This window comes from Choloepus didactylus, chromosome 15, assembly GCF_015220235.1.
Source record: "Choloepus didactylus isolate mChoDid1 chromosome 15, mChoDid1.pri, whole genome shotgun sequence".
NCBI classification, from domain to species: domain Eukaryota; kingdom Metazoa; phylum Chordata; class Mammalia; order Pilosa; family Megalonychidae; genus Choloepus; species Choloepus didactylus.
In genome coordinates this window covers 18,410,390-18,428,870 of record NC_051321.1, presented here as the reverse complement: position 1 = coordinate 18,428,870, position 18,481 = coordinate 18,410,390, and the positions used below count along the sequence as shown (strand labels likewise).

General features: G+C 37.6%; 1 protein-coding gene across 2 annotated transcripts in view; it reads left to right on the top strand.

The window, feature by feature from the left end:
- Positions 1-18,481, top strand: part of ATRNL1 (attractin like 1) — a 1,027,996-nt gene that overhangs the window by 111,767 nt on the left and 897,748 nt on the right. For both annotated transcript variants that reach the window (XM_037804686.1, XM_037804687.1), the window contains 2 exons: positions 2,448-2,535; positions 13,491-13,746. In XM_037804686.1, coding sequence (XP_037660614.1) covers positions 2,448-2,535; positions 13,491-13,746 — 344 coding nt within the window. The remainder of the gene's footprint in view (positions 1-2,447; positions 2,536-13,490; positions 13,747-18,481) is intronic.

The following is an 18,481-nucleotide window of genomic DNA, read 5'->3' as shown; positions in this document are numbered from 1 at the left end:
TGCTATATGGTGTGTAGTAGGAGCACAGACTCAGGCACAACAGAAACCTTCAAAAAATAGTTGCTTTATTGTTTACACAGGGAAAGAGATCCCCTTGTGGCCAGTCTCCCAGGGAGGCCAAACTGGTCAGGGTAGGTGGACGGCAGCTCTGCACATGTCGGTGGGGAGAGACAAGTTTGTGCTGCCTGAGGGGGGCTATTTATCCATTCCTGTGGAAGGGGCCCTGTCACTGAATTTTTCCTGCTCTGATAAGCATGTGAGGCTACTTGTTCCAGTTTCAGGGTTTAAGGCCTGGTCTGGCCTTTTCATTTAGACCTCATATCTCCCCTGGTTGTTGAATGGAAACAGACTGAAGCATTGTAGCACAATAGAAGAGGAAGTAGGGAGTGTATCTGTGACTTCCCCAGCAGGAAGTATGCAATTAGAAGGGTAAGGGGAGAGGGAGACAATTCATGTAGGGCATTGTAATCTCTGGGGAGTCATGGGAGAGTGTTAAGCATGCATTGGCTTATATTTTAAAAGAGTCACTATGACTGCTCTTTTAGAATAGACTGGGGGTTGGGAGGAAGAATGGAAAAAGGGAGATCTGTTAGGATGAGATTATCAAGGGAATGATGTGTAGTTTAGAGAATTGATGATGTGAGAAAGACATGGGAGAATTGCTGGAGTGTTGTGCGATCTAGTGCACAGATTGTGTTAATAGTTCATTTGTAGCAGGGATCAGCAAACTCAGGACTAGGAGCCCACAGTCCAGGAACTATGAAGGGATTTAAAATTTTTAAAGGTTATAAATAAGAACAAAGAAGAATTTGAGAGACCAGTTTGGCCCACAAAACCTAAAATAGTTATAATATGACCCTTTATAGAAATACTTTGCCAACTTCTGATTTATGCTAACTTGGTAGACAGCAGTGTGTTAGGCTGGTGGATAGATGTAGTTATGTTCTGATTCTGTGTCCTCATTTGTATTATACACATGCATTTGTAACTCCAAAGTAGGAAATAAGTTGATCATAATGCTGAAAACGATTTTTGATAATCCTTTTTTTTTGGTGAGAGGGAACTTCCTTGCTTTTCCTGATGAGTTGGAGGAAGAAAGAGAAGTGGAAGATAACGAGTGATAGTGAGGTTTTTTTTAACTTACCACAAGGTCTCAGTCATTTTTAGCCTGGATGCTCTTACATGTTTTGGATAAATTGAGGAAATTTGAGTGTAGAGTATGATGGAAATAACTAAATTGAGATTCTGTTAGATAAGCATTTGAGATCTGTGGTTTAGAACTTCTGTTTTCATATATATGTTTTTAGATCAGTGGAACACATTAATTTTCTTTGTTGTTTTCTGTAATCCAGTAGTACCTTATTTTTACAGATGCTTCCATACTACTGTCTTCACTTTGCAGTCTTAAAAAATTTTCAGTTGATAAGCTATATTTGTTCATAGGAAATGCAGTTGATTCTGATTATTTGCTGTAGCCATATTCTAGCTATATTCTTTGTAAAGTCACAGCGAACACTGAATTGGCAAATGGGAAACCATTGTTCCTAGGGGAAATACAGGATTAGTTCCTGTGAGCCTCTGGTCACAAACTTTTCGTCACTTATCAGCACAAAACCCTGTTTTATGTGTGTGTCTGTTTAAAGACACCTTATTTAATATATATTGATTTATTAACATTGAACTCATGGTCAACAGCACTATAGCTCATGCCTGAACGAAGCTTATCTAACACATATTTTCTCCATCGGGTATATCACAGCCTTCTTGTGTTTAGGAACACTAGACAGTACTTCAGCACTGTGCTATGGGGCCATTTTAAACAGTGAAATCACCAACAAAAAGCACAAAAATGTAAAAAATGTGGCACTAAATATACCATAAAAAGGACACTTGTTTACTGTATAAGAGCTGAAACAAGAAGGCAGAACATTGCCTTGTTCATTTTCAGCTGGGAATATATGTGTTGGGTGATTCAGATTTTTTATTGCTTGTTGACCACAAAGCTATTGCGAGTATTGATTTTGGGGTTACAAATAAATTTTAATGAGTAGGCAGATTCATCAATACAGAATCCATGAATAGTGAAGATTGACTCTATACTTCTTTGTTAATTTATGGAATGCTAAGCTGAGTATGTTTGAAACTATAAAAATGAATACATAAAGGAATTGCTATTTTTAAAATGGAGAGAATTTTCATTTATTTCCAAGAAGAAAAAGCTGACTTTATTTGGTTTAAAAATGTAGGACACTCACTATTGTTTAGGTTAATCAGTTGGTTGAAATGATTACAGGTAGTCAATTCTAGTAATAAATGTCCAGTCAACTTTATGTATATTATACATTTAGAGCATTGAATCCTAATTTAATGTGAAGAAAAGCACATGTAAATTAAAAAACTGAAAATAAATTTTAGCTTATGAAATTATTTTCTTTTCTTGTTTTTAGCTACAATTTAGAAAGTAGTATATGGAATGTAGGAACTTTGTCAAGGGGACCGCTCCAGAGATATGGACACTCTCTTGCTATATATCAGGTATGGATCCTGTTTTTAAAATTGCAGTCAGATATTTTTTATGTATATGTGGGTATCTGTTTTTTTTACTAAGGCTGCTATAACATATCACAGCCTGGTTGTCTTAAAAAAACAGGAATTTATTGTCTCACAGTTTTGGAAGTTAGAAGTCCAGTATCAAAGTTTTGGCAGGCTGCATGTCCTCTGGTCTCTATAGCTTTCTGGTGGTAGCAATCCATAACACATTCCCTACCTCTCACGTAGTGATCTGTCTCCTTCTGTCTCCTTTACCAGGTCATGATGGATTAAGGCCCACCGTGATTCGGTTTGGCCTCATCTTAATAGATCATTGAAGATTCCATTTTCAATGAGTTCCTATCCATAGGACCGGGGGTTAGGGCTTCAACATGTCTTTCTGGGAGACATGATGCAGTTCATAATAGTGGGATTCATGGATTTACCATGATTAAAAGTCATTTTTAAATGCTTAAATGGCTTTTATTTTTAGTCAACAAAGATTCATGAATTTTGTGGTTTGTGGCTAGGCCTTCCAAATCAGATTTTTTTATACATTTTCTATACTTATTTAAAAAAATCTGGAAAATACAGATCAGGATAAAGAACAATATAAAAGTGATGCATGGTGCTTCCACTCTTTCTTCCTATTTGTATGCATGTTTTGAAAATAAAATAAAATTTACTACCTCCTCCCATATATTTTATCTTCTTTTAGTTTTTTCAGTTTTAGTTTTTTTTTTTTTGCTTTTTGCCCTTTTTTTGGTAATAGCTTTATTCAAATATAATTCACATACTATACAATTTATTTGTTTAAAGTGTCCAAGTCAGTGATTTTTAGTATGCACACAGAATTGTGCAACCATCAATTTAGAACATTTTCATCAACTCTAAAAGAATTCCCATACCTTTAGCTATTACCCTCAATCTGCTCATCCCCCAACCACTAATCTACTTTCGGTTTCTATATATTTGCTTATTCTGCACATTTCGTATGAATGGAATCATACTGTGTGGTCTTTGTGACTGGCTTATTTCACTTAGTGCAGTGCTTTTAAGTTCATCCATGTACTTCATTCCTTTTTATGGCTGGATAAGTATTTCATTGTATGGATATACCACATTTTGCTTATCCATCATTTGAGTTGTTTTCACCTTTTGGCTTTTGTGAATAATGCTACTATGAACATTTGTTTACAAGTTTTTGTATGGTTATAGATGTTTTCAGTTCCTTGAATATAAACCTAGAAGGGGAATTGCTGGGTCATATGGTAATTCTTTGTTTAACTTTTGAGGAACTGCCAGACTATTTTTCAAAGTGGATTCACCATTTTACATTCTTACCAGTGGTATATGAGGGTTCCGGTTTTCCATATCCTTGCTGTGCCAGTTTGGATATATTGTGTCCCCCCTAAAAGCCATATTCTTTGATGCAATCTTGTAAGGGCAGGCATTAATCTTTTGATTGGGTGTTTCCATGGAGATGTGACTCAATCAGCTGTGGGCTAGACCTTCGATTAAATTATCTCCATGGAGCTATGGACCCCGCCTATTCAGGGTAGGTCTTAATTGGCTCACTGGATTCCTGTATGAGAGCTCACAGACAGAAGATGCTTAGAACAGCTGAGAGAGACATTTTGGAGAAGGCTGTTGAAAGCTGATGCTTGGAGATGCAGACAGAAGGACATTTGGAGATGCTAAGCTAAGAGATGTTAGCCCAGAGTTTGCTCCAGAGAAACTAAGAGAGGATCCCCAGACAGTTAGATGCACAGGAGCTGAAGAGGCTAAGAGGAAAACCCAGAGACATTTTGGAGAATGCCGTTTTGAAATGCAACCTGGGAACTGTAGATGCCAGCCATGTGCCTTCTAAGTTGATGGAGGTGTACTAGATGCCATCGGCCATTCTTCAGTGATGGTATCTTCTTATTGATGCCTTAGTTGGGACACCTTTATGGTCTTAAGACTGTAAATTTGTAACCAAATAAATCCCCTTTAAAAAAGCCAATCCATTGCTGGTATTTTGCATAACAGCAGCATTAACAAACTGGAACACTTGTTTGTTATCTGATGTTTTGATTATAGCCACTATAATGGGTGTGAAATGATATCTCATTGTGATTTTTGTTTGTATTTCCCTGATCACTAATGAAGTGTGCTGGTTAAGGTCATGTGTCAACTTGGCCAAGTTTTGCTGTCCAGTTGTTTGGTCAAGCAAGCACTGACCTGATTGTTACTGTGAGGACATTTTGTGGACTTAAATCATCACTAAATTGATTGCATCTATGGCTGATTAAATCTACAATTAACTGAGGAGATTGCCTTCAACAATGAGAGAAGTCTCATCCAATCAATTGAAGTTGTTAAAAGGAGAAGTGATGATTTCAGCATTCAGAAGAGAGTATTTCCATCTCTACTTCATCCAGCCAGCTTTTCCTGGTGAATTCAGTGAAAACCTTCATCGGAGTTTCCAGCTTGTGTCCTACCCTATGGAATTTGGACTTGCATATCTCCACAGACACATGAGATAATTCTTATAAAAATCCCGTAATATTTACAGTTATCTCTTATCAGTTCTGTTTCCCTGGAGAACCTTGAGAACTTTGTCTGCTTGTTCCTAGATAACTAGGTACAGTTATAACAGAAAGGGATGATGAGCTGAAGGCTTCAGATTTGCAACTTAAGTGCCACATGAAGGATGTGAAAGTTTCTATGTGTGCCCTGAAAGAAAATCTTATTTCGTGTAACTGCAGACTTCTGATTTCTGAAAACCAGGCCAAGTCTCATTGTGCTAGTGGTAGAATTACAATGTAAACCAAATTCCCAAACTTGCAGGGTGTCTTCTGTTAAGGTGAGGGCATTGATTGGAAAGGAATAGGATCCTGAAAATTGAAATGGGGGCATATGAGTTGATAATGAAGACAGTGGAGACATTAAAACCCTAGAGTCTACTGAGTCTTTGCCAGATAAATCTGTAATGGTTTGCTCTGAGGAACCAGCCTCCCAACCTCCAGTCTGACCCAAGGAACCAGCCACCTGACCTCCACCTGAAGAGATTAACCCTGCTGTGCCTGATAAACCTGTAACCTCCTCCCCTGAGCAAACATATCTCACTCCTCCATCTGAAGAGATTAACCCTGTTTCACCAGATGAAACTGCAGTGGAATGCCCTGAGATAGTTGACTTTTAAAACACTTCTAATTCTTCTCATGACCCACCCCCAGAACTCCTCTTTTCTTCCAGAACTGTAATTAGACTGAAAGCCAACAGACCCCAAAAGGTGAGGTACATTGTGTGACCCATGAGGAGATGTGCTATACTCCCGAAGAACTACATGATTTTTCCAATTTCTAGAGACAGAAATCTGGGGAATGTATGTGGGAATAGATATTAAAGGCATGGGATATGGTGGAAGGAATATAAAGTTGGATCAGGCTGTATTTATTGATATGGGCCCACTTAGAGATTCTGGATTCAGTGTTTAGCTTGGGGGCTCTAACAATTTGTTTGGGTAGTTGGCTGAAATATGGACCAAAATGTGGCCTACATTACCTGAGGTTGAAGTGCCAGAACTGCTCTGGTATAATGCAGATGAGGGTTAAAGAGATTGGAATGTTAGAGTAGATTTATCATGTAAGACATACCTTTCCGCAGGACTGAGAAATAAATTTGGATGGAGGTGTAAATGACTCCACCTTCCTTGGAGAGCTCTGTGGTTGCTCTTCTCTGAAGGTCAGATATTACTGTGGGAATTGCTGTCATTGAACTTGGATCCTTAAACACAATGGGGATGATTGGATCTTGAGTTGGCAGAAGCCGAGTGGCAGCACTTAATCACCAAAGACAAGGTGGGTATTGGCTACTATAATGGACAGCAATCTCAAAGCAGCAATCAAAATAATCTAACTCACAGAGACCTATGGCAAGTCACAGTTGGGCAGTCTAATAAATTCGTACTTGATCTGTATAAGCAGAAGAATTCTAGGTCAAGTGGACAAAAGTCTAACTTGAGTTACTAAAACAGAGTCAGGGCCTCTTAATCAGTTCCCAGATTTGAGACAGTTTACAGAGCCAGTGCTCCTTGGATGAAGGGAAGTCTGGGTTCTCTTGGGGAAGGACCCTGTTACACTGACAAAAATTTATATTGTCAATCTTCCTCCCAGTATTCCCTAAAGAGAACAATGACCTTTTACCAGGGTAACTGTGCACTGAGGGAAAAGGAAATGATCAGACATTTCAGGGATTATTAGACACTGGCTCAGAGGTGACATTAATTCCAGGAGACCCAAAATGTCATTGTGGTCTACCAGTAAGAGTAGATGTTTATGGAGGTTAGGTTATTAATGGAGTTTTAGCTCAAGTCCATCTCATAGTTGGTCCAGTGGGTCCATGGACCCATTCTGTGGTTATTTCCCTGGTTCTGCAATGCATAATTGGAATGGACATACTTGGCAACTGGCAGAATCGTTGCATTGGTTTCCTGATCTGTGGATGAGGGCTATTATGGTAGGAAAGACCAAGTGGAAGCCACTAGAACTGGCCCTACCCAGCAAAATAGTAAAATCAAAAGCAGTACTTGATTCCTGGAGGGATTGCAGAGATAAGTGCCACCATCCAGGACTTGAAGGATGCAGTGGTGGTGATTCCCACCACACCCCTATTCAACTCTACTATTTGGCCTGTGCAGAAAACAGATGGATCTTGGAGGATGACAGTGGATTATCATAAACTTAACCAGGTGATAACTCCGATTGCAGCTTCTGTTCTAGATGTGGTATTGTTGCTTGAGCAAATCAACACATCTCCTGGTACCTGGTATGCAGCTATTGATCTGTCAAATGGCTAACTCAATTGCTGTTAGTAAAGACAACCAGAAATAGTTTGTTTTCAGATGCTAAGATCAGCAATACACCTTCACTTTCCTACCTCAGCAGTATATCAACTCTCCAGCCCTATATCGTGATCTAGTCTGCAGGGACTTTTGATCATCTCTCACTCTCAAAAGACATCATCTTGGTTTATTATGTGGATGATATCACATTGATTGGACCTAGTGAGCAAGAAGTAGCAACCATTCTAGACTTATTGGTAAGGCATTTGCATGTCAGAGGATGGGAAATAAATCCAAAAAAAATACAGGGACCTTCCACCTCAGTGAAATTTCTGGTTGTCCATTGGAATGGAGCATGTCAAGATATCCCTTCTAAGATGAAGGGTAAGCTGTTGCATCTGGCTTCTCTTACAACTGAAAAAAAAAAAAAAAAAGGCAAAATGCCTAGAAGACCTCTTCAGATTTTTGAGACAACGTATTCCTCCTTTGGGTGTGCTACTCTAGCCCATTTACTGAGTGACCTGAAAAGCTGCTAGTTTTGAGTGGGGACCAGAACAAGAGGAGGCTCTGCAACAGGTCCAGGCTGCTGTGCAAGCTACTCTGCCACTTGGATTGTATGATTCAGGAGATCCAATGGTGCTGAAAGTATCAGCAGTAAATAGAGCTTTTGAAGGCCTCTCTAGGAGTGTCACAACATAGACCCTTAGGGTTTTGGAGCAGAGCCTTGCCATCCTCCCTTTTGAGAAACGCTTTTGGCCTGTGACTGGACCTTAGTAGAGACTGACCACTTAACCATGGGCCACCAAGTTATCATGAGACCTGAATTGCCTATCATGAGCTGACTGTTGTCTGCCAAGTCATAAAGTTGTGCGTGCACAGCAGTACTCCATCATCAAGTAGAAATGGTATATATGAAATAAACTTGAGCAGGTCCTGAAGACACAAATAGTTACATGAGGAAGTGGCCCAAAGCTGTCGTATTACTTATGTGCTGGTTTGAATCTATTAGGTAGTCCAGAAAAGACTATGTTCTTTTAATCCAGTCTTGTGGAGGCAGACTTATTATGGGTGGGACCTTTTGATTAGGTTGTTTCCATGGAGATGTGACCCACCCAATACATGGTGGGTCTTAACCCTTTACTGGAGTCCTTTAAGAGAGACAGAAACGCCCTGGGAGAAACAAGCAAGTACCTACAGGAGCTGAGACAGAATCCCAGAGACATTTTGGAGAAAGCCACTGAAACCAGAAGCTAAACCTGGGAAAGAAGGTTCAGTAGAGCCAGCATGTACTTTCCCATGTGACAGAGGAACCCTGGATGCCTACGGCCTTTCCTCAGAGAAGGTATCTACCTCTTGATGCCTTAATTTGGACATTTTCATGGCCTTAGAACTATAAATTTGCAAACTAATAAATCCCCATTGAAAAAGCCAATCAGTTTCTGGTATTTTCTATTCTGGTAGTTTCAGCAAACCAGAACACCTTCTCTTTCCCAGCCCAGAGGTATGGCCTCTTGCAGAGGTCCTTATAATCAGTTGACTGAGGAAGAGAAAACTTGGGCCTGGTTTACAGGTGATTCTCCACAATGTACAAGTAGCACTGGAAAGTGGACAGTTGCAGCACTACAGCCCCTTTGTGGGTCATCCCTGAAGGACAGTGGTGAAGGAGAATCCTCCCAGTGGGTGGAACTTTGAGCAGTGCACCTGGTTGTTATTTTGCTTGGAAGGAGAAATGGCCGGAGGTGCATTTGTATACTGATTCGTGGACTTTTGCTAATGGTTTGGCTGGATAGTTAGGGACTTGGAAGGACTATGATTGGAAAATTGGTGACAGAGAGGACTTGGCAAGAAGAATGTGGATAGACCTTTCTAATGGGCAAAAAACATGAAGATATTTTTGTACCATGTGAATGCTCACCTGAGGGTGAGGAAGATTTTAATAGTCAACTGGATAAGATGACCTGTTCTGTGGATACCAGTCAGCCTCTTTCCCCAGTCACTCCTGTCATTGCCCAGTGGGCTCATGAACAAAGTGCCATGGTGGCAGGGATGGAGGCTATGCATGGTTTATCAACATGGACTTCCACTCACCAAGGCTGACATGGCTTCAGCCACTGCTGAGTGCCCAATCTGCCAGCAGCAGAGACCATCACACAGTCCCTGATAATAGCACCATTCCTGTGGTGATCATCGTGCTACCTTCGTGGCAGGTTGATTACATTGGACCACTTCCATCATGGAAGGGACAGGGCTTTGGTGTAACTGGAATAGACACATACTCCAGATATGGGTTTGCCTTCCCTGCACACAATACTTCTGCCAAAACTACCATCCATGGCTTTACAGAATGCCTTAAACACCATCATGGTATTGCTTCTGCCCAAGCATTGCGTCCGATCAAGGAACCCACTTCACAGCAAATGAAGTATGGGAATGGGCACATGCTCATGGAATTCACTGGTCCTACCGTGTTCCCCATCATCCTGAAGCAGCTGGATTGAAAGAATGGTGGAATGACCTTTTGAAGACTCAATTACAGTGCCAACTAGGGGCAATACCTTGCAGGTCTGGGGCAGTGTTCTTCAGGAGGCTGTGTATGCTCTAAATCAGTGTTCACTCTATGGTGCTGTTTCTCCCATAGCCAGTATTCATGAGTCCAGGAATTAAGGGGTAAGGAATGGAATTGGCACCATTCACTATTATCCCTAGTGATCCATCCACTAGAAAAATTTTTGCTTCCTGTCCCTGCAGCCTTAAGCTCTGCTGGTCTATATGTCTTTATCCCAAAAGGAGGAGAGCTTTCACCAGGAGACAATGATGATTCCATTGAACTGGAAGTTAAGACTACTACCAGGCCACTTTGGGCTCCTCATGCCTCTAGATCAACAGGCAAAGAAGGGAATTACTGCAGTGGCTGGGGTGATTTACCCTGATTATCAAGGGGAAATAGAACTTCTACTACATAATAGATGTAAACTAGAGTCTGCCAGGAATACTAGAGGTCCCCTAGGATGTCTGTTAGTGCTACTATGCCCTGTGATTAAAGTCAATGGAAAACTGTTAACAACCCACTCCAGGCAGGACTTCAATGGTCCACAAACTTTAGGAATGAAGTCTTGGATCATCCAAACAAAGCAAAAAACCATGGCAGGCTGAGGTGTTTGCTGAGGGTAAAGGGAATATTGAATGGGTAGTGGAAGAAGGTAGTTATAAATATGAGCTATGACCATGTGACCAGTTTGCAGAAACAAGGACTGTAATGATTATGAATATTTCTTCCTTGTTTTTTTTTATGAGTATGTTTGTATATGTACATAAAGCAATGTCTTTGTTTTCTTTCCTATCTTATTCCGCTATCATATGACATAAGTTGCATTAACTTCATGTCATAATATTTAAGTTACACGATAGCAAGTTTAAGAGTGAATATTACCCAAGGACTTGCACTCTCTTCTGGGGAGAGTTAGAGTGTTTCTGGTTCTGCTCAGGGCAGGTGGGTATTACTGGGCAAAAACATGACTGTTACTGTTTTTATTTAGAGATCATGGTTTAAGGAGATGTATATGGCTACTAACTTGACAAGGGGTGGACTGTGTTGGTTAAGTTCATGTGTCAACTTGGCCAAGTTTTGCTGTCCAGTTGTTTGGTCATGCAAGCACTGGCCTGATTGTTACCGTGAGGACCTTTTGTGGACTTAAATCATCAGTAAATTGATTGCATCTATGGCTGATTACATCTACATTCAACTGAGGAGATTGCCTTTAACAATGAGAGAAGTCTCATCCAATCAGTGGAAGGCGTTAAAAGGAGAAGTGATGATTTCAGCATTCAGAAGAGAGTATTTCCATCTCTACTTCATCCAGCCAGCTTCTCCTGGTGAATTCAGAGAAACCCTTCATTGGAGTTTCCAGCTTGTGGCCTACCCTATGGAATTTGGACTTGTGTATCCCCATAGTCATGTGAGACAATTCTTATAAAAATCTCATGATATTTACAGTTATCTCTTATCGGTTCTGCTTCCCTAGAGAACCCTGACTAATACAGATGTTACAAGTCTTTTCATATGATTATTTGCCACTTGTATATCTTCTTCGGAGACATGTCTATTCAGATCATTTGCCAGTTGTTTAATTTGATTATTTATTATTGTATTATGAAATTTCTTTATATATTCTAGATACAAATCTCTTATCAGATATATAATTTGCAAATTCCTTTGAAGCAAAGACATTTTTAATTTTAATGAAGTCCAATTTATCTATTTTTTCTTTGTTGCTTTGGTTTTTGGTGTCATATCTAAGAATACAGTGCCAAATCTAAACATCTGTATATTTTATTTTAAGAGTTTTATAGTTTTGGATCTTAAATTTAGGTCTTTGATCCATTTTGATTTAATTTTTTATATGTGTGTGTGGTAAGGGTTCAACTTGTTTTACATGTGGCTACTCAGTTGTTCTAGAAACATTTGTTGAAAAGACTATTTCCTTATTGAATGGTTTTGGTACTCTTGTTGAAAATCAATTCACCATAGATACATGGATTTATTTCTGGGTTTTCAATTCTGTTCCATTGGTCTATATGCCTATCATTATGCCAGAACTACAGTGTCTTGGTTACTTTTCTTTGTAGTAAGTTTTGAAATTGGGACGTGTTCTCTAATTTCATTCTTTTTCAAGATTGTTTGGATATTCTGGGTGTCTTGCAATTACATATAGATTTTAGAATCAACTTGCCGGTTTATGCAAAGAATCCAGCTATGATTCTGTTAGGGATTGCTTTGAATCTGAAGATCAATTTGGGGAATATTGTCATCGTAACCATATTGTCTTCCAATCTATGAACATGGGATGTCTTTCCATTTGTTTCGATCTTTAATTTCTTTCCACAGTTTTCTGTAGTTTTCAGAGTATACATTTTGTACTTTTTTTTGGTTAAGTTTATTCCTCTTTTATTCTTTTTTGATGGTATTATAAATATAATTATTTTCTTAAATTCATTTTTGTTCATTGAAAGTATATAAAATATAATTGACTTTTGTATAATGTTCTTGTATTCTGTAATCCTGCTGATCTTGTTTATTAGCTCTAATAAGTTTTTTTTTGTGTCTGGATTTCTTATGAGTTTCTATATACATGAACATGCCATCTGTGAATAGAGATATTTTACTTCTTCCTTTTCAATCTTGATAGTTTTTATTTCATTTTCTTGCTTAATTGCTCTAGCTAGAATTTCTAGTATAATGTTTAATAGAAGTGGTGAGTGTGGACAGCCTTGTCTTATTCCTAATCATAGGGATAAAGCATCTAATCTTTCACTGTTAAGTATGATGTTGGCTGTGGTTTTTTCTTAGGTGCCCTTTATCAGGTTGAGGAAGTTTTCTTCTATTTCTAATTTGTTTAGATAGTGATGACTCTTGTCATTTATGCATCATTCATTTCAATTATATTTGATTGGAATTATTTGTATAATTTATAAATTATACTATAAAGATTTACCAAAGGTGAACTGAAGGCATGTAATATCTGCCCATTGACATGAGAAATAGTAATAAAAATGTATTACACATGATACTCAAATGTGGTATACCTTTTTGATGAACAGTGCTTGATGAAAACAGTGAATAAGTAAGAATAACAGAAGGCAGTACAAATATAGATGATAAAATTGAAATGTAACAGGTAGGGGCTCATTCAAATATTGAAAAGACTGCCTATAGGTAATGCTGATCAGCAACTCTGTTACTTCTCTGTTGTATGGGAATAGTTCTTATAGAACTGCCCTACCCTTAACATTTACGCTCTTAATTAGCTTATTTCATCCCCCATTCTCACAACACTAGTTCAGTTGTTCTCTTTCTATAGGATAAGTAAAAATATGGTTAATTGGTCAAATAATATTACTGTTTTAAATGAAGTACCTTAAAGTAACTTCTTAAAACTGGATTTTTCCCTTTTCATATATAAAGCGTTAGTTATCATTACTCATGTTCTTACTAGACTCTTAACAAGGAAGAAGTGTGTCTATGCATGTTGTGAAAAATTGATAAAATTTAATGTTTAAATTTCATCTTTGTTCTTAACATATATTGCGAAGAAATAATGATTTTGTCTATTAATATATGTATTTTAATTTACAGGATAACATCTTTATGTATGGAGGCAAAATCGAAACAAATGATGGCAATGTCACAGATGAACTATGGGTTTTCAACATACGTAGTCAGTCGTGGAGTACAAAAACACCTACTGTTCTTGGACATGGTCAGCAATATGCTGTGGAGGGACATTCAGCACATATTATGGAGCTGGATAGTAGAGATGTTGTCATGATCATAATATTTGGATATTCTGCAATATATGGTTATACAAGCAGCATACAGGAGTACCATATCTGTGAGTTACTTTAAAAATGTATTTAATTATATACTCTTTTCTTCATTGGTTGAGAATATTTTTATCTTTAATAAAATCCTCATATCAATTTAATCAAAATGATGAGTTGAAATCAGATTTATAAACCAGAAACTAGTAAATTTAATGTAAACTTTTTGATTATATATTGGATTTTGTCCTTTAATATTTAGATTTATCTTCTTAATCAAAGTAGGGGAAATATTACAAACCAGTCACATTTTCCAAGAATTGAAAATGTTTTTTATATGCAAGACATTCCAACAGATGGTGCTATTTCTTTGCATTTTAGGAGCCAAGAGCTGAAACTAACTCACTTTCTTTACTCTGCATTTTTAATTTTTCAGAGTTCTGTTTTCAATCTTATTGCTGTACCTTTATGTATATATTTACGCTTTTAATGTAAGCCTTCCTAGGATAGTCTGCTTGCTTCTGTAAGACATTATTATCTGGTATGTGAAGGTGACTCAGGCAATCTATATATGGCTTTCTGTATTTTGGTCTTAAATACTCTTCTTTGTTTTCCAGTACTTTATTATTATTATTATTATTGTTGTTGTTGTTGTTGTTGTTGTTGTTGTTGTTGTTATTATTATTATTATTGAGTTCTTTCTGACATTGTCTACAAATATATACCCTCTGGTGGCTATTTAGATTCAAGAACATACTCCGTTTCTGGCTCTGGCTCAAGTTCTTGGCTCTTTTGTGTATAGACAACTATATACAACTGCTTAGGGTCCTTGTGCAGTCTAAATGGGAAAATTTGTTTGGTGACCACCATTAGCAGCAAGAAGAGAGTGCCTGTGTGCTCAGAGGAAGACACCTTTCTAAATATTACATACTTTCCATTGATGGCTGTTTTTGCTTCCATATTTCTAGTACAGCTGGGCTGAAAGTTGGGATAAGTGTCCTTTTTGCTTCTTAATTGCTTTCTCCACTCCATTCTCACTCTGTCTTTCTTGAAATTGCCTGGTTTTAAATATTGTCATCAGACTACACCACCTATTGCATCACTTTCTTGCATTCACCTGTTGTTCTTTGGATCACTGTGTTTTATTCCTTGAAAAATTTAGCTTCTGACCCACTGTCATTCTGTCTAGCATACATCAGTCAAATATTTTTATGATTTAAATACCCACATAAATACTACTTCTAAACCTGGCCTCTCAGGCTCTTAATCTTTTTTCCAAAGATCTTGTTTTCCATTCTACTTGAGCCACTCATACCCCTTGTCATATTCTTGATTTTGTCATTCTGGTACCTGTAGTAAGTCCCATTTCCATTTCAAATACCTTACTCTTCAACCACCACCAATCTTTGGTGCTCACTCTTTTTAGTAGCCACACTCTAACAATGCTTCGGCCCTACCAGAGCTCTCAATCCATTGAGCCTCCTATCAATTTTTCACTATCTCTAATTCTCCCTTTTCCATACTTCTGACCTTACCCAATTTTAAAATCGTAATCCTAACCTCAAGTTGTCCCCTAATGATGTCTGGAACTCCTGCCAGACTAGCCTAGTCATCTCTGGATGAATATTTTATACATTTTCTTCTTTCCTCAAATTTCCAACACTTTCCTCTCCATCATTACTCTCAGTTCATGACTTCTTATTTTATTCAGAAGATAAAAGTAATCAAAAGAGAACTACTCTTTGTGGGAACATGCTGGGGTGTAACGGTTAATCAGTAATGCTGCACTGAATACATTGTTGTAACAGATTCATGGATTGCATTGAAACAAACGTGGCTAAGTAATTCTGATTTTTCAGATGGGACCAACAGTTGTTTAAACAAGAGTTTCAAATTTTCCATGTAGAAGTGCTGTTTTGTTTTCTAATTTTTTTTTACTTCTGGTTTTATTTCAGTGTGATCATGGCATGTTGCAGGTATTATTTCTACTTTTTATAATTTAATTATTTTTTTCTTTGTGGCCCAATTTTATAATTTCATAGGCACTTGAAAAGAAGGTAAATTCTGTAATATCAAATTTACTTTATTGATTATATTATTTAGGCCTCCTCTTCCTCACTTATTTTTTCCTACTTCATCTATCTTAGTCTAATGTTGAATTAAAGTATTAAAATGTTAGTTTATTTCTACCTGTTTCTCCTATTATATTCTGTGAATTTATTTTATATGGAAATTGCTGTTATGGATGTTCATAACAGTTGTATCTTTATTATGAATTGTATCCTTTAATGTTACAAAGTGCTTTCTTTGTTTAATGTTTTTGACGGGAGTTCTCCCTTGTCTGATGTTCATATCATGGTCCTTACTTTTTTTTTTTTTTGTTGTTGTTAGCATTTTCCTGGTATATCTTTGCCTATCCCTTTTTTGTTAACCTTTCAGAATCACTTTGTTTCAAGTGTGTATCACGTATAGAGAAGTCAGTTGGATTTTGCTTTGTGAGCCCATCTGTTTTGTTTTACATTTTCTGTGCACATTTTATCTTTTTAAAAAGTCACTGTTATTGTTTGTTTGTTTTTAATTACAGCTCTTCTTATATTTAGGGGGGATTGGGCCCATTTTTTTGTGGGAAAAAGTGTGGTAATTTTTGTGATCTGCTGCCATGAAGCTTCCTCTACTCTCCTGGTTTCTCTTCTTCCTTTGTGCATTGTTGTGGCTTCCCGTATCTGCCTTTCTTGGTTGTACTTGTGTTTTGCATATTCATACTTGATTTGGAGTTTGTGGATTTTTTTCCCCACCTAGTATCTGCAGAAATAGAATTAAAAAAAATTTTTTCCCCTCATATATTCCTTCTTACTTTTTATGGATTTCAGGAGGGGAATGGGAAGATTCAGAATTAAGCTATCACCATGCTTGTACTTGAACTAAAGATTTCAACTTTTGAAGTTTCAAATGAATACTCTACTAGGTCTAAAATTAATCAATACTTTTATTCTTTGATCAACTTTCAGTTACAGGCTGCTTTAGTTCATCTTGTTTTGCTCCTAACATATTTGACATTATTATCATTATTTTATACTAGAGGTCGGAAAACTTTTCTATAAAGGGCAGTATGGCTTTCTGGGTCATATCGTCTCTTTGTTGCAACTGCTCACTCTACTGCTGCAGCATAGAAGCAGCCATAGATGGTGTATGAACAAATGGATGTGCTGCATTACAGTAAAACTGTATTTGTAAAAACAGTGGTGGGCCAGATTTGGCCCTCGGGCCTTTAGTTTGTCCACCTGTACTCTGGAGAGAGAGAGCATGATAGAAGGAAGCCTGATACAATTTAAATTCAAATTTTGGTATGTGTTTTTTTGGGTGAATTTATGCCCCAAAGTGGTGTGATGTGTAGTCCATGGCTACAGATTCTTACGGGAAAATATCTTCCTCCCCGCCCTGTGGAGCCTATGTTCCGACTTGATTGGAATATGCATCCTCCTCCACCTCCCCACTGAAAATTGTCTACAATTCACAGAACTCATTTCAAGCTTTCACGTTTCCCTTTATTGAATGATTGTCTCATTCAGCCATGTGAGATAGTGGTGTTCTTGTATAGATTTTTCAGCACATATTCCTTAGAAGCAAATCTGTATATTTCCTGAATGTTGTTTAATAAGTCTGTTGGTCAAATTGTTTAAATTATGTGTCATACATATTATTACGCATATTATTATCTTTCTTGTGGTTACTAATGAGCTACTCTGGTTGATAGTCTCCATTTGTCTCTCCAGACCCACCCTCCACTCTTTTCCATCCTGTTCCCATGCCCGCTAGCTTTTGGTTGGGATCATCTGGTGGGAGGCACCAACATGAGATTAGAGAGTCAAAGATGAGTGAGGTTTAGGTATTTTATTCTTTCATTTCTCTCCTTATGTTGGGTTGTTCTACTGAAGGCTGAACTGTTAGGTGGCCTTCTCCATACAGCTTCTCTCTGTGAGATCTGGACACCACTTCCTCCTTTTACTTTTTCAGGTCAAGTGGTGGTAAAAGCTTCCTGATATACTAGTCCCAGGATATTGCTCTGGCCATACCTTTGTAATAGTCTTTTTATTAAACTCTTAAACAGTTATCCACTTTGAGTTATCATCTATTTCCTGTCAGGACCCTGGGGTAAATAGGTACTATTTATTTTTTTTTATTTTAGAGATTCAAAAATAACTTTTTACCTAAGTGCTCCTTCATGTGTACTTAGGTATTAGTATCCTGAAGACTGGAAGGAAGAATTGCCTTGTGAGAGGGCATAATACTTTATTAAAGGAGAAATGTGCTGACAGAACCTTTTGGAATAGCATGGAGCTAAGTCCTTCAGTCCATTTCTACTCCAATTATTCTTGAGGTTATTTTTACTTTAATACTATACGGTAATTTTTAACATTGTATTTTTTCTTTTTTTTTTTAAATTCAGTTTTATTGAGATATATTCACATACCATACAATCATCCATGGTATACAATCAACTGTTCACAGTACGATCATATAGTTACACATTCATCACCACAATCTATTTCTGAACATTTTCCTTACATCAGAAAGAATCAGAATAAGAATAAAAAATTAAAAGTAAAAGAAGAACACCCAAACCATCCCCCCCATCCCACCCTATTTGTCATTTAGTTTTTATCCCCATTTTTCTACTCATCCATCCATACACTAGATAAAGGGAGTGTGATCCACGAGGTTTTCACAGTCACACTGTCACCCCTTGTAATCTACATTATTATATAATTGTCTTCAGGAGTCCGGACTACTGGGTTGGAGTTTGAT